General features: G+C 32.9%; 2 protein-coding genes and 1 long non-coding RNA gene across 5 annotated transcripts in view; 1 reads left to right on the forward strand and 2 right to left on the reverse strand.

Annotated features, from left to right (window-relative positions):
* Positions 1 to 2638, reverse strand: part of LOC138707751 (uncharacterized) — a 93597-nt gene extending 90959 nt beyond the window's left edge. The window contains exon 1 of the mRNA XM_069837617.1: positions 2536 to 2638. The gene's annotated coding sequence lies outside the window, so the exon portion shown is untranslated. The remainder of the gene's footprint in view (positions 1 to 2535) is intronic.
* Positions 2639 to 5904: 3266 nt separating this feature from the next.
* The window catches only part of LOC138707754 (zinc finger protein 277), a 44251-nt gene continuing 34249 nt past the window's right edge, over positions 5905 to 15906 (reverse strand). For all 3 annotated transcript variants that reach the window (XR_011334352.1, XM_069837620.1, XM_069837619.1), the window contains one exon: positions 5905 to 6133. Coding sequence is in view for 2 of the 3 variants with exons in the window: in XM_069837620.1 (XP_069693721.1) it covers positions 6103 to 6133 (31 nt within the window). In the remaining variant the exon portion in view is untranslated. The remainder of the gene's footprint in view (positions 6134 to 15906) is intronic.
* On the forward strand, positions 6850 to 9098 carry LOC138707756 (uncharacterized). Its single transcript, XR_011334353.1, has 4 exons — positions 6850 to 7255; positions 8236 to 8376; positions 8477 to 8727; positions 8994 to 9098. It is a non-coding gene; the product is annotated as an uncharacterized lncRNA (long non-coding RNA).

Consider the following 15906-nt stretch of genomic DNA (forward strand, 5'->3'; position numbering starts at 1 on the left):
GGCTATAGTTTTATACACAAAAAAGATGAGCATAAAGAGAAATGGAAAAGAAAATTAAATTAGCTTACGCGATGTAAACAAAACATAAACAATCCGTAAATTAGGCATTGTGATTGCAAAACAAATATCAGTTATCAATTTGAAACATACAAAAACATTAAAAACACACATACGTAACACTTCTATAACACAAATATGCAGCTTTACGTACCATACATCATAAATTAATACACAATAGTCACACAGATACAATCAAACTATAATTACGACATCAAGCATCCCATAACTGACTCACACACATAACAAATCAAGCATCTGTTGCAACACATACACTTCAACATAGTAACCACACTTTTAAAAGTTACAAATTTGGCTCCAAGAAGAATAAATAGGACACTGTTACTAATTACTATTCTTCTACAATTTCTTAAATGCATCTGTAATAAATCTGTGAAATTCCGATATGAATAATATTCACGTTTTTTATATTGTTATCGTTCTTTAGCGATATAAATAATATTCAAGTTATCATTTATATTGTTTTCCTTCATTAGCATTATAAAATAATATTCAAGTTATTTATATTGTTATTGTTCTTTCGCAATATAAATAATCTGTATTTTATGTAAGTAATTATTATAACACAAATAAACATCTTTCTTTGTAAAATAGGTTATTTTATTTAGACAATTAAATACGTATTATATAATATCTTATATCAATTAAACAAACCGATATTTATCATTTATATTCTGTTATCGTTCTTTAGTGATACTGTATAAATAATATTCAAGTTATTTATATTGTAATCGTTCTTTAGCGATATAAACAACATAAATTTAATATTAGGTTTGGAAAAATCCAGTTGCATAATACTGCTATTAGTTTTTCTTTTTGTATTATTACATTATACTATCTTGAACCACAATAAAATGAAAAGGAGTAACGAGGAATTGAACCTGAGACGTTGACATCTAAATTCCGACGTTCGTCCGCTGAGCTATGAGGGCAAAAGTGTGGAAACATTTTCGGAAAAATTGGCCCAATCACACTCTAAGATTTTCTGATGATTCGTAGAAGCTAGTCCAGGATGCGGGGGGCAAAGGCTAATTGAGATTTCCCGATCTCTGATAGGGTCAAACATCCTGATAGAATTAATATTTAACCCTTGCCGCGACTTTCGGTGAAGTCCGGAGGGCCCAATTAGTCAAATCCACTCTCCTCATCTCCATGCTTGGGCCCCCTGGAATTTAATAAGATGCGAAAGAGATAGTGGTGTGTGGAAAGCAACGGGATGTTACCGCATTTAGGCCTATCCTTACCAAGAAAAACTGCAAACATGAACAAAGGAAGCTTTTAATAGAAGAAGAAGGATCTTCTGCGGACCTCTGGAAAAAGAACTAAGGAAGAGACTAGTGAAGTGCTTTGTGTGGAGTGTGGCATTGTATGGGGAAGGAACATGGACATTACGACGAAATGAAGAGAAACGAATTGAAGCATTTGAAATGTGGATGTGGAGAAGAACGGTGCGTGTGAAGTGGACAGATAGAATAAGAAATAAAATTGTGTTTGAAAAAGTGAGTGAAGAAAGAATGATGCTGAAACTGATTAGAAAGAGAAAAAGGAATTGGTTGGGTCTCTGGTTGAAAAGAATAATAGTCGACATTAGGATATGTGGATCATATGCGGAGACTAAGAGGAAGGCAGAAAATAGGAAAGATTGGAGATTGCTGGGTTTGCAATGAAAGACCTGCCCATGGACAGAACACTTATGTATGTATGTTCAGAATGCCTGGAATATCGTGTCTAAAAACAGTCGCTATTTGCAAAGACTAGTCAATTCCATGCCCACTCGACTGCAAGATGATCGAGATAAGAGGAAGAAAGACTAAATATTGAATTGTGGCTTTTTGTTTTGTTTTTTGAACGCTTAATTGTTTGAATGTTTTAAGGCCGACGCCAGTAAATTTGTTTTGTTTATGCCACGAAAGATATTTTTATTGAGAATAAAATCTTTTTTCTTTCCATTTGTAGCCACAATATCATAATGATAAAGTCATGGCATAATATATTAATGAACCTGATGTTAATTACTAAAATAATCGTAAAAGAGAAAGGAGCCATTATGTATAGTTTCTCTCTCTCAAAAACAGAACAAAAAAGAACATAAAAAGCACGTGGTTGTAGTCGAACGCAGGACCTCATGAATAAGAGGCCTGAACGCTACCATTATGCTATCGATAACACACAGAATACTTTAATTATAACTGTAGATATCAGGCAACGTGGTCCAACAACATGTAACATCGCCTGTCTCCGAATTGTAGCGAAGATACCCAAAGGGAACTGTTTCAGGAGAGCGGCCACTTTTTCTTTTGACAGCTATACATATGTAATTTACAAAACATATAAACTTACAACAAGAATTCTAACAACGTAAATGCACTGCATAAAAAAGTCCAAAACTAAATCAGCCAACACATTCATAAATCATGTTTTAAGTACAAGAAATTATATCTTAATGCTTATGAGTACCTGTTTTGTCATCAACAGAAGTTTACAGGTTGCTGAATGGTCCCTCCTATAATACTGATCTTTGCGCAATATGACATGTGACATGGTAGCCTATGAAAACACAATACGTAACTATCTTGTGATAGAAGAACGGTTTTGTTTATCACAAAATTATTATCTAAATCTGATTCAACATGTCAACAGTATTATCTCTAGGAACTGTAGATAAGTTAAAAAAAATTGAGGAATTCTGTCACGAAACATGGATAAAAAATGAATTTAAAATTTATTTCCCTTCCAGAAATTATTGTTATTATCTAAATCTCAACAAACATGTCAACGGTGTTATCTCTAGGAACTGTAGATAAGTTAAAAAAAATGAAGGAATTCAATCACGAAACAAGGACAAAAATGAGTTTCGATATATTTTCCTTGCAAAAATTAAACATTACTAGCAGGCAATACACACTTTATCAATTTTATGCTCATAAAGATTTCAAAACTGAGCAAACATGTCTTGAATAACACGATAATTTATGAGATGTTTACTTAAAATGCCGAATGCAAATATGTGTTCACTACTGGTAATATTGAGGCAGGTTAAGCAGAGAAAACATGATTTTGCAAGATGATAGTCAACACAGACAATGAGGTAATAAAAAAATGAATAGTACGTTATTTTACGATGCTTTATCAACATCTTAGGTTATTTAGCATCTGAATGAGATGGTGATAATGCCGGTGAAATGAGTCCGGGGTCCAGCACCGAAAGTTACCCAGCATTTGCTCATATTGGGTTGAGGGAAAACCCCGGAAAAAACCTCAACCAGGTAACTTGCCCCGACCGGGAATCGAACCCGGGCCACCTGGTTTCGCGGCCTGAATGTGCTAGCCGTTAATCCACAGGAGTGACCATGAGGTAATAAAGATTTTATATGTACTGAACGGCAACTGATTGATATTCATATTGATTAGCCATGTTAGGTCAATTAGATGCAATGAAACAACTGTACAATGCTTATAGTTTGCAAATTAAGAAAAGAACATGAACAAGTGGATAAAAATATGCATATTTAGTCTAGAATAAAATTGTGTATAAAATGTTGTGGAACCCTTGAACTAGCTTTGAAGGGCCATGACGAATATAAAGATAGTGAAAATCCAGGATTATTGCTAGGTCACAGAAAGCACTAGAAGAGGCATTTATCTCCCTGGAAAAGGCAACAAAGATAATGGGATTGAGAGTTAATGAGAGCAAGACTAAATACATGATCTCCAGCCGCAAAGGAAACATTATTAATAAAGCACCAACTTATCTTACAATTGAAAATTACAAATTTGAATATGTAAAAAATTTTATATATCTTGGCTCCGAGATCAATAATGACACCAGTTTTGAAATTAAGAGAAGAATATCTATAACAAATAAATGTTACTTTGGATTACTGAAATATATTAAATCGAAATTCTTAACCATCTCAACTAAAATAAGAATATATAAGACGCTCATTAGGCCGGTGTTGACGTATGCCTCCGAAACTTGGACTATGAACAAACAGGACACCAGAAGACTTAGTATCTTCGAGAGGAAAATTCTGAGAGCAATTTATGGACCCATCAAAATAAATAATGAATGGAGAATTAGATATAATAAAGAAATATACGATCTGTTTAAGGAGCCAGATATTATAACAGTTATTAAAATTGGTCGATTGCAGTGGGCTGGACACCTGGTAAGAATGGACGATACTAGACCCGCTAAAAGAGCCTTTACAGCCAATCCTGGAGGAAGCAGATCCAAAGGAAGACCAAGGAGCAGATGGGAGGATAATGTATATGAAGATGCCAACTTTATTGGTGCACGAATGTGGACAGTCAAGGCCAGAAGTAGAGATGGCTGGAATAAAATATTGAGGAATGCTAGGACCCTCAATGGGTTGTCGAGTCAATGATGATGATGATGATGATAATCCGGGAATTTTTCGCCGATTAGTGGAATTTGTGGCTTCTTTGAACATAATTGTAAGAATATTTTTGAAAGCATATCTAAAACAATTCAGAAGGACATTCCAAGTGCCATTCTTGAGGTGACCCGAACTCATATCAATAAATAGATTGAGCAAACAAATTACTTATCAATTCAAGTTGATGAAACCATTGATGTATCTTGCGTTATTCAGATCGGATTAATTTTTTGATATCAGACTGAGGGAACGATTATGAACGATTTTGGGGTTTCTTTAAGCTTGAAGACAGAAGTGCAGATGAAATTAGTAATATAATGACGGAGCTAGAAAATGTGGGTATATACTAGGAACCAAGTAATCTGATTGGACAGAGTTATGATAGTGCACCAGTGATGAGCTGATCAAGTGGAGTCATCCAAAGTAAAATCAAGAAAAAATATCCTGATGCAATTTTATTCAATACTTATGTTCACCTAGGTAACTTGATATTAAAATAAGCTATTTCTTCATCCAAACAAGTTACAAGTTTTTTCTCTGATATTGAAGGTAGAGTCCATTTTTTTCATTAGTCACCAAAAAGAACAGACATACTGACAGATGTATTAAAAATGGATGCTTCAATCTGTATAAAACAGGTAGAATTCCAAAAGCCACGTTCTAACCACAGTTTATCAATGTAAGGACAATCTCACTGAATGTTTTTAGAAAATTTGTGAAATATTTCACGATAAGAAGACTATATCTCTTGCATCAAGCTTTAACAGAATATTACATGACAATAATTTATTTTGGCTAGATTATTTTCATTGACTGATGTCATATGTAGATATACTTTTTAATGTAATCCAAAAGAAAATATTAATTCAGCTCAAGTTGACAAATAATTATTTCACTGCAACAATCACGAATATTCATGAAAATGTGCACAATTCCAATTTGCCTGATGAAGAAAAGCAAATTTCCTGGGTTGTAGGGGATGTTTATACAACTGTATTCCTCGTGCTACTTCTAATAACATAAATGCCTTAGAAGTGATACAATCATAAATGTAGCTAGTCTAGATTTGCTTTCACTGAGCATCTATCTGATGCTCAGTTTTTGTGCCTAAAAACTTAGATTATTTCAGTATTTCATTTCGCCACTCACTCAAGTAGCTGAAATAGAAATTCCTTGTTATTGAAGACACAATCAGAATGTCTGTCTTTACAGTGTTGCAAATTCATCCAGTATTTCAGTCTGTTATTCTATGAAAAATACTAAAGATTGGAAATTTATGTAAATATGAAAGTTTCTTGAATTTTGCCAAAGAATCACTTGATGGAGTGCATATCCACTACTTTTGTATAATATATTTAATTATCTTCACACAGAATGAAATAAACTGGACAAGTCTGCAAGGTGTACAATAAATGAGAATATAAAATCCTTTTTAAAGAAATGTTGTTATAATTTATTATGCCACTTTTCAGTACACTAATTCAAATAATTTCACAGTAGAAAATGACAACTATATAAACTTATCACACATGTTGGTATTCAACAAAATCATTTCCCATGCTGTGATCTCAGTTTGCCTTTGTCCCCAGATCTTCACTCTTGAAAACCATGTAATATTCATTCTTCAGGACTGCCCTACATTACAATTCTTCATCCTGGGAATTAAAAGAAAACTGTTCAGAACAGGAATCTATAAGAAATACTGCCTTTTCGAGACCTATGCAAACATTTTTAAGGAATCTGCCGATGTTCAACCCCTCCCAAGAATAACTTCCTGTGACACTGTGTGAATAGTTTTTACTTAGTCCCTCTAAAACAATGGAAATGAAGAGTCCACTGCAAGAATGATGGATTTCACTTTCTTGTCGAAAATGAACCAAGACTGTCAATGCATAGCTTAAGACATATAGAATGTACATAGTTATATGGCATTAACACTGATAGTCATTGTCCAGTAACGATCGGAAAATCACAGTTAAGCTTTGAGCGCTAAGCATTTCACACTTTCAATGGCTTCTCCTGAAAAATGTATTCCAAATGACATCCATCATTCTTGCAGTGGACTCTTCAAATATGAAACACATTCTACTTCTAATACAACACTATAGGGAAGACCAGGTAACTTGATACCCTAAGGGTGAAACCTAACCATTTTTCCCCCATTACTACAAATGCTAGTGGATTATGGTGATTTTCTAGTTTGAAGGTTGAATTTTCTTTTGCCAACTTCGTTTCGAATTTCGATACTGACAAATACTATAAATGGTAGTGATTTTGTAACTGGTATGTTGGCAGCTGAGGCAAATATCGATAATATTTGCCGGTACTGGAGTTCCATGAAATTAAAATTGTACTAGATTTCTCAGCCGGTTACTGGAAGATAGTGAAATTCGAATTTATTAATAATTAATTAATATTAGTATTAATATTAATACATAATAGTTATTTTATGTGTTGCGTTGTGGTTATAATTCAAGAATAGTCGGATAAGTACGAATAAATATAATATACTTGGGCGTGATAATGCACGTGGGTAATGGATAGAAATATTATTTCAAATTTTAATGAATTTCTTTCGTGTTTAGATTTTTATTACTATGTCAAAAAAATGAAATAGTGTTGCAGTGACTCCTCCAAGGAAGAAAATGTGTGGCATTCAGAGTACGCTTCAGAAATCTGTAGTTCACGTGTATAATGAGTTGAAGAAAGAAGATAATGAAGAAGGAATTATGCTAACGGAGACAGCAATTACAACCAGAATAGGAAAATTATTAGGAGTAAGTATTCTTAAGCATACATTTCAAAGTGGTATTCAGTTTTAGGAGTTTGCACTAATAATTTCATGATTGTGGTCAAACAAAACAAATTTTTAAGTTAGGCCTAGATGTTTAATCAAGTCAGTGATTTTCATATTGCCAAACTAAATACATTTAAGATACTGTAATACTGCAGTAGGTGATAGCTTAAATACATTTACAAATTAGACGAACAAATAATCAAACAGCACGAAAGTAAATTTCCAGTTTTCTCTTTTAGTATTAAATTAACCGTTCAGATCACAATTTACATGCCACATCGGCCGAAGAAAATACAAGTCATATTGTAATTATTAACTTGATATTGCAGCAAATATTACATGAATGTTGGCCTGTTATGGTGCTTAAAAATAATTCAGTTTTATATAATAACTATATAACATACTCTATAAAGCATAGGAACGTTGACTCTGGCTGAATAATTTATTCATCACTGGTCTAAGTAATGTTAAATATGGTGTTTCTTCAGAAAAGCTACCCCACCCAAAGTACTTGTTAAGATATAACACTCGAGAGGACGAGGACGCACTACTGGGAAACTAACCATTTCTCTTCGTCATGGACCTCTCGCATGTTATATTGGTAATTAGTAACAAGTTTGAGGGAGGGACTACAACAATGCATTAGAATATACAGGTAAGTGTCAAAGGATTTTTGTGCTGAAAGTATTTGTGGCTGTGCACTAAAACCACGTGTTCATCACTATGTAAATATCACAGAAATCAATTAAACAAAATAAAATTATGCCTTCTTTGATGTAGCTTTTCTGGAGAATTACCTAAATATTAGCCTACTTAAACCTATCGTAGACCCAACCTAACATATTGATCATTTTCTATTCATATAGCTGCAAATGTTGGTATCATGCATGAATTTTATGATATAACAATTTTTAGAAGTGTTATGTTATTGTTTGTTATTACAGCTTGGTTTTACTACAGCCACGAATGTGAGAAATTCACAGAAGGGGACCCCACTTGTGACACCAGGAAAACATAGACTACGTAAACATCCAGTGACTGATGCTGATGATTTTACGAAAGATGCAATTGCGAGATTTATTTATGACAAGTTACATAAAGGTAGGGAAGTTACAGGAATTATTGTGTTGATTTATGCAATGTAATTCTGATATTAGTCATATGTATAAAAATATGGCATAATTTTCATTTACTGTTACAGGGGAAGTACTAACAGCAGCAAAAGTTCTGGAACATATGAATGATGATTATGAAACATATTTATTTCGAGTATCCTTATCATCGGTGAAAAAAATTTTGAAAGAGATGAAATTTCTATGGAGCAAAGGGGATCCTTATACACATGTACGAGAAAGTGATGTTATTCGTTTTTAAGAGAATATATAAGAAATGTGGAGCGTGAGAACCCTAAACCCGTATTATTCTTGGATGAGACTTGGATTTTTATGAATGGTAAATTTCAATGTATTGTGAGACATTGAGTGATTGAATTTTTTACTAACAAATAGGTTAACACTTATGTGGAATATGAAATTGCAATTAATATAGGCTACTAGTAATGAATTCAAGTGGGAACAATATGTTTTGCAATTAATAGTTTCATATTATAACTAGAGGTTAGTTATAAAATTCTTGAACGGTTTTCCTGTCTTTAAAATTTTTGTGTCTCTTAGAGTGTCAATGTGAATTGCTTGTCTCTCTCTGTTTTTTTTAAGTAGGATCACCCACTTATTCATGAAATAAACCAGGTGAAGTTTCCAGTGACATGAATGGTGTTATTCATAGACCAACAAATGAGGGTGGAAGATTAGATGCCGGAACGAAATGTGGATTTATACTCGGTAAGTTATATTGATTTATATTTTACATAAATTTGGCAAGAGTAATTTTTTAAATCAGGGTACAAAAATATAAAAATTGGTGACTAAATAAAAACGTGGGAAAGCCTTTCACCAAAGAGGATCTCATGTCATGTTATGTTTTATTTTCTTTATTTAAATGCTGTGAATTCATGTGACGTAATTATATGCCCAGGTATAATTTTTATTGCAGGTGCTGATTTAATTTTTTCATGCAATTGAAAGAAAAGTCAGGACTACCATAGTGCTATGAATAGCCCTGTAGTTGAGAAGTGGGTGCAAACACAGTTGTTGACCTGAGAACATTAGGGCAATGCGTTATTGTCATGGATAGTGCTGCATATCATAGCAGACTTGTGAAAAATCAGCCAACAACAAAATGGAGGAAAGAACAGCTACTGGTGATTGCAACTGAATATAATAGATTTGTTGTACTAAATGATAAGAGTTGATGGTGTGAAATCACCTTTTGATATTATATTTCAATATTAATTTCCATACTTTGCAGTTATTATTATTATTATTATTATTATTATTATTATTATTATTATTATTATTATTATCATTACTACTACTACTACTACTACTACTACTACTACTACTATTGCAACCGTTTCTCTTATTTCTCATAATTAGGCATACTTATAGATGCTACTTTTTTCTTTCAGGTGAAATTGAATCTACATAAGAATCCTAAAACAACAGAGCCTTGCCAATTACTGTTCTGAAGCGGCCTTGTCTTATGTGTTGTGTCTATATACAATTAATTCTTTCAGTTTTTTTTTCCCCCTTTAATCTAATGAAGTTGTTGGTTGATTGATACCAAGTGTTCAGCAGTTGATGTCATTTGTTATCTTGCACTCCAATATTTAACCAGATGATTGAAAGCTGTGTAAAGTTAAACAGTCAAGACAATGATCCATATCTTCATTGAGATTTCAGAAATGGCATGGGGAGATTCTGAAATATCAGTTCTTTGTAAATATTTGAGACAATCATGGCCTGTGATAATATGAGTACTGCCACTGTAGATTTTCATAGAAGTTCAGTTATTAAATTAGGTGTATTATTTTTACTATGTATTGTACTATATTTTTGTTTCGCTTAATTGATGAATTATATATGCTGTAAATTCAATAGTAGACTGTAGGCCTATAGCTTAACTGATGAATTGTATGTGCTATAAATTAAATAGTAGGCTGTATACCACAAGTGATGAATTGTTTATGCTTGTAATGTGAAGTAATTTGCATGATATTTATTATCAATTTCTGTATATTTCAACTGATTGAATTGTTTATACTTTTAAATTGAATTAACTTGCTTGCTATGTATTATATTTTATAGCTTAACTGATGAATAATTGTTTAGGTTTGTCAATTTAATAATCTGAGTGCCATGTACGTCATATTTTTAGTGGAGCCACCAATGTAGCTTAGTCGGTAGACTCGTTGGCCTGCAAATTCAGAGCTGCACTCGAGGGTAGTTTGGATCCCCCATTTGGTCTGATTAGTTGGTTTCTTCTGAGGATTTTCCTCCATCGTGGAGCGGATGCCGGATGGCCTATTGCAATTTTTTCATTTGCTTTAGAATCATTCCGATTTTTGTTACCACATTGTCATGTTCTGATCTTGTTATTCTTTTAACAGTGTGGTAAGATGCAGGTATAGATAACCTTACAGTAATTTTGCTACCTTTCAACTACCTCATTACCTCCCACTCCATAAAGTTCATGGATCCACAGAAGTACCAGTCGTCGATGTAATTAGACCATTTTGCTTAAAATATTAAAACACTGTAAAATATTGAGATTTCATGCTATTACGTCCAATACTGCAGCAATAATATCTGATTTTGAGTCTGATAGTATGACAGCCTTCTCAGATTTATGAAGTTGATACTGGAGATTTTGTAAGCTTAAAAGTGTATCTAAATTTTCACTATCAAAATTAGTCAGTGTTTGAAGTTAGTTAGTTACTTAGTTAGTTAGTTAGTTAGTGGCGTTTAAAAAGGGAGCGTCAGCTACTATGGCTATTTGCACCCTTATCTAAAATCTTTCACTAAACACAAACACAATACAATAACCAGAAAGTTTAAAAAACTAAAAAGCATTGTCACGGTTAAAATGGGGCAAACAAGTGTTTGAATATAATTCCCTGTAAAAGGGAATATACTGGTATTGTACTACAACACCACTACATCTATGGCTTGGTAAACAGGATCCATCTATAAAAAATACTGTATGTAGTCACTCACTGACCAGATCATTTATCGTTTCTAATGATTTTTAAAATGTCTGGAGAAGTATCACATTTCTTAACATCATCTGTTAAAGTTAACTTATATACTATTCAGTTTGAAATAACTTGGGATTGTGTTTTATTAGTAAAGTTTCCCTTGATTGAGCAAGTTTGAGTTCTCCAAGTAGAGTCAAAAAGTCTGTTGGGATTTTGGCTCAGTTTATTAATATTTGTGGACTGTGATTTTTTGTTCTAGACAACCATATTATCTGCAAATGATGAGATTATCATAAGACCTATTTCTTTAGTTAGACCATCGACATTAATATTGGAAAATGTATTCCTGAAAACAACAATGTGGGAAGCCCAGATGAATCTGTCTCTATTTACATATTTGTGACAATGAATCAAATAATCAAGTCACTGACCCAATGTAACACTTTATCATGGACACCCTAAGTTTGCAATTTCTTAAGTGATTTATATTTACAGAGCTATATGATCCTTGAAAATAAATTAAAATTGCTAAGGTGTTTTGTTTTCTGTTTAAAATATCTTTAATATCTTGACTAAAATTTAAAATCTGTCCATTTGTTGAATGTAATTTTCTAAAGTCAACGCAATAAGATGAAAGTTAGTTACTAGATTCCAGGAACCAATTCAATCTATGAAATCATCTCTTCCATAATTTTGGCTATCATACTGGTAAGTGGTATCTGTCGATAACTCGAAAAGATATTAGTTGAATAATTGCTTTTCAAAATTGATGTTATGATAGATTTTCTCCAGACAGATATTGTATTTTAGTTGAGATTACAAGATAAAAGTAGTGAGTTTGCTTGTTTGCCAACATATTTAAGAAAATCAGCATGTGTATTGTCTGGACTTGGAGATGTTTTGGGTCTTATGTTATTAAATGAATAGTAATATTCAGTTCTTGATTAAATATTGTTATATAAAGTAGATTGTAGATTTAATATTTCTTTCAGTTTTTCCTTAATAGTCTGACATACACAGATAAAACTAACACCCACACCACCAACTAATCTAATAGAAATTAAAATATAATTAAATGTAGAAAAAGTAATTAAAATTATAAATACACGTAATAAACCATACCCCCTAATTTCAACAATATACTATTTTATTCCCTTTTACAGCTTGTAGATAATTATTAATTATAGTTATTACTTATTAGCATAATATTTATTGAACTTATTGGCTATTTCACTTCGTTTGAAAGATGTTATTGTGTACAAAAAGCATTTTTTGATGATCGTTTCATGCTGTATGTTGTGTATAAATCTATGATTTCTGGCCATCTGTTCTGTGTAATCCATCTTTTGTATAGAATTAATAAAATATTCTTTTGGTAGTAATTATTTTATTAATTGAGTATTTAATTTTCACCAGCTCACATTTCTTGAATCATTTGCTTTTTCTTATTTAAATTTAGGACACAAGAGCCAAAAAGAGACTTCACAGTTATGTATCATACATTTTTTCAATGACAGACGTGGAGTTGCAGAAATAATAAGTGTAAGTGTAGCATTATTAAGCAATTTACAAACAAATGAAATCTTTAAAAACGTATCTAGAAGTGAAATTACTTATGGCTTTTAAGGACCAAAATTATTTTTGTAAGTTGATTTATTATTATTTCAGTTTTAGCCTAGTTATATTATCCATTTCCTTACTAATTTCAAAAGATAATCAGAAGTTCATTCGAATTCCAACCAAAAGTCAATTGGTTATTAATTTATCTACCTTTAGGAAGTACAGTATATGTACGCTGGAATCTTTGAAGTGAAGTGACAATAATTTAATTGGTCTTGGAACAGATTTGATTCTTGAATATTATATACTATACTTTGTTGTATATTTACGTCTAGTAACCTATTAATGCTAATACTAATAATAATGTAAAGGAATAAAAGAATAGAACATAGCAATACATTTCTCATTATTATTGAAACTATTTAGAATAACCTTCCAACATTAAGGTAAAGTACTGTGAGTAAAGAAGTCATTCAGTACATAGGATCGTGATTTTACTACATGTGGTGATATCTGGTAACAGTTGGCAACACTGACAAGGCGGAAATATTTGCTGTTTGGGAACTGAACTTACGTGATCCTCACTATACTCCTTGTCACCTTCATAAAAAGAAATTGTACAAAACTTCTTTAAAGTCGTAGGACACTACAGTAAGACTAGCTAAATTGACAGATGGATGGCAAGAAGTTCTCAATTTATAGTTATTCGTTTTTTTTACTTTATTTTACCAATCACCAATGAGACACTTCCTTTACGAATTTACTCAATCAAAAACGCTTCTTTCGCGACTATTTACTTTTTCTTTTGCAACTGCTGTGTCATTTTCATGCAACAACACACAGGCAAAATAGTTTATTTACATGCCTTACCGGCCTTCCCACAATTACTGGGATCTAGACCAGCAGTCATCAAAACACTGCATGCTCGGGCTAGCATCTCTTACCCGCAGACAAGACACAGCCCTAGCATGTAATTGTCACTGCTGGTGGGTATGCTGTCTCTCTATCCCTTGTGCACGATGGAGCAGAGTTCCTTACCCTCCATGCACTCTACCCATTTCAGCAAGTGCTGACGACCACTGATCTAGAGTATTAAAAAATCTTAGAAAAATTTTGGGTGCTTGGAATAAAGCACCAGATATGAAACACATATACACACCTTGATCCAATGTTCCGATTTGGATGGAGCCAGATCTAAATGTTTTATGAAATATTTATCAGCTCCTGACAATCTGAAGGATACTGAACTAGGCAATAAATGTAAGTTTATATATGCCTTTACAGTGTCTATTTAATCCCTGTTAATACTATGCATAATGGACCAAATTAACACACCCAAGTACTGGGTTCATTTGGTCTTCCTAGAGGAAGAACTGTAGCCGGTACATCTAATTCCCACACATTACTCGACATTGTTATAAATGTAACTGAAGTGCTTTATACTATTGTTTAACCTCAAGATTCTAATATTTTACATGTTGTGCTTGGCTTCGTATTTTCTATGTATCTTTGCTATTTTGTTGGTAGAAAGGCTATGCAGTCAACAGTACATTAGCCTGAAATCTGACAGTACATTATCTCCTGAGAAATTTCAGGAAATTAAACCCAGTAGCATCGCAAGGCTGGTGTCACATTGCAGTCTTCTGGGTTAATTTCCAGCTCATGCACAATGAGCCATTTGTACTTAAGTGCTACAGTTGAAATATACACCCTTAAATCAGAAGAAGAAGACGCCTAACAGCAAAGAGAAACATCTGCTCAGTTAATCATGTCTGGTGTCCTCTATTTCAAGAACAGGTTTCTTTTACTTATTGCAAATTTAGGACACAGTACTTCCAGCTTTACTTCCTTTCTAAAAGGAGCCATAATCCCTGCAGACCCATCAAGAACTTCGGATCTTACGGCGAGCATACCATAGGGGAACTACGTAGTAAACTCTGTTGCTCTGCACATGCACCAATCTTAAAGAGTGACAAAATATACTATTCACTTCCTCCTTCCTAATTGTCAGCCAATAAGGGAAGAAGGCGTTACTTATGCAAACTTTAATTGAAGCAGAATATTTTTACATTTTGTATACTTAATAATAACTCAAAAAGTAGTAGTCAGATTCTAATAAGGAAAAAAACATTTGAAGAGTATTGTTTGTAGATTTTTATGATGTTTGAGTCACCACAATATAACAAATGTAAGACTTCTTAATTGTGATTTGTTTTATCCTTTGTAGTGTGGGAAAATATGTTTTGAAGTAGAAAAATCAATCAGCGATAAACTTTTTTTCCTGAAAAGATAAGTGGGTAGTTGCAGTATATGAAATCGTTGAAATAGGTAAAATTTTACGTTGAAAAAACCATATGTTAATAGAATTAGTCAACAAAATGTTATTACTTGTTGAACATTTGTGTCTGCCTGCTCCCGGTCCATCACATAATGCATACATAAACATTATTTATCTTCAAAATCCAACAGTGCTTTAAAAATAAGGATTTATTGTCTTGTTTGGTTTCATTTACTTAAGGGCCAGACTAAAATGTTTAGTCAGTTGTCCCCAGTCTTTTAAACTTAGATTTTGCAACAGAGCTGCGAGGTATCAGTCAGTGGCGTAGCATGAAATTTTCAGCAGGGGAAGCTAACTCAATTTATGTTTCATGCAATATGAGAAAACGTATTACAAAAATACGGCCTTAAAATAAATAGTAGTCAATTTCAAGTCAGCAGTCGAAGATTGGTTGGAATATCATAAGTAACACCAATAAGGCATGACATCAAATGATACGTAGTAAAATATGATTTCACGGTTTACACATATCTCTTAACAAAGAGACACGTATATGTATAACATTAGCTCACTCCCTGTCATACTTAGAGAAATCACAATATTAGTATCATTACGTAAGTATTCGTCTGTCTTTTGGTGTGTCCTTCATTGACAGCAAGGGAGTCGGTCATTTGTTTTTAAGTCACACTTTTGTTCG

The sequence above is a fragment of the Periplaneta americana genome, chromosome 10 (assembly GCF_040183065.1).
Source record: "Periplaneta americana isolate PAMFEO1 chromosome 10, P.americana_PAMFEO1_priV1, whole genome shotgun sequence".
NCBI lineage: Eukaryota > Metazoa > Arthropoda > Insecta > Blattodea > Blattidae > Periplaneta > Periplaneta americana.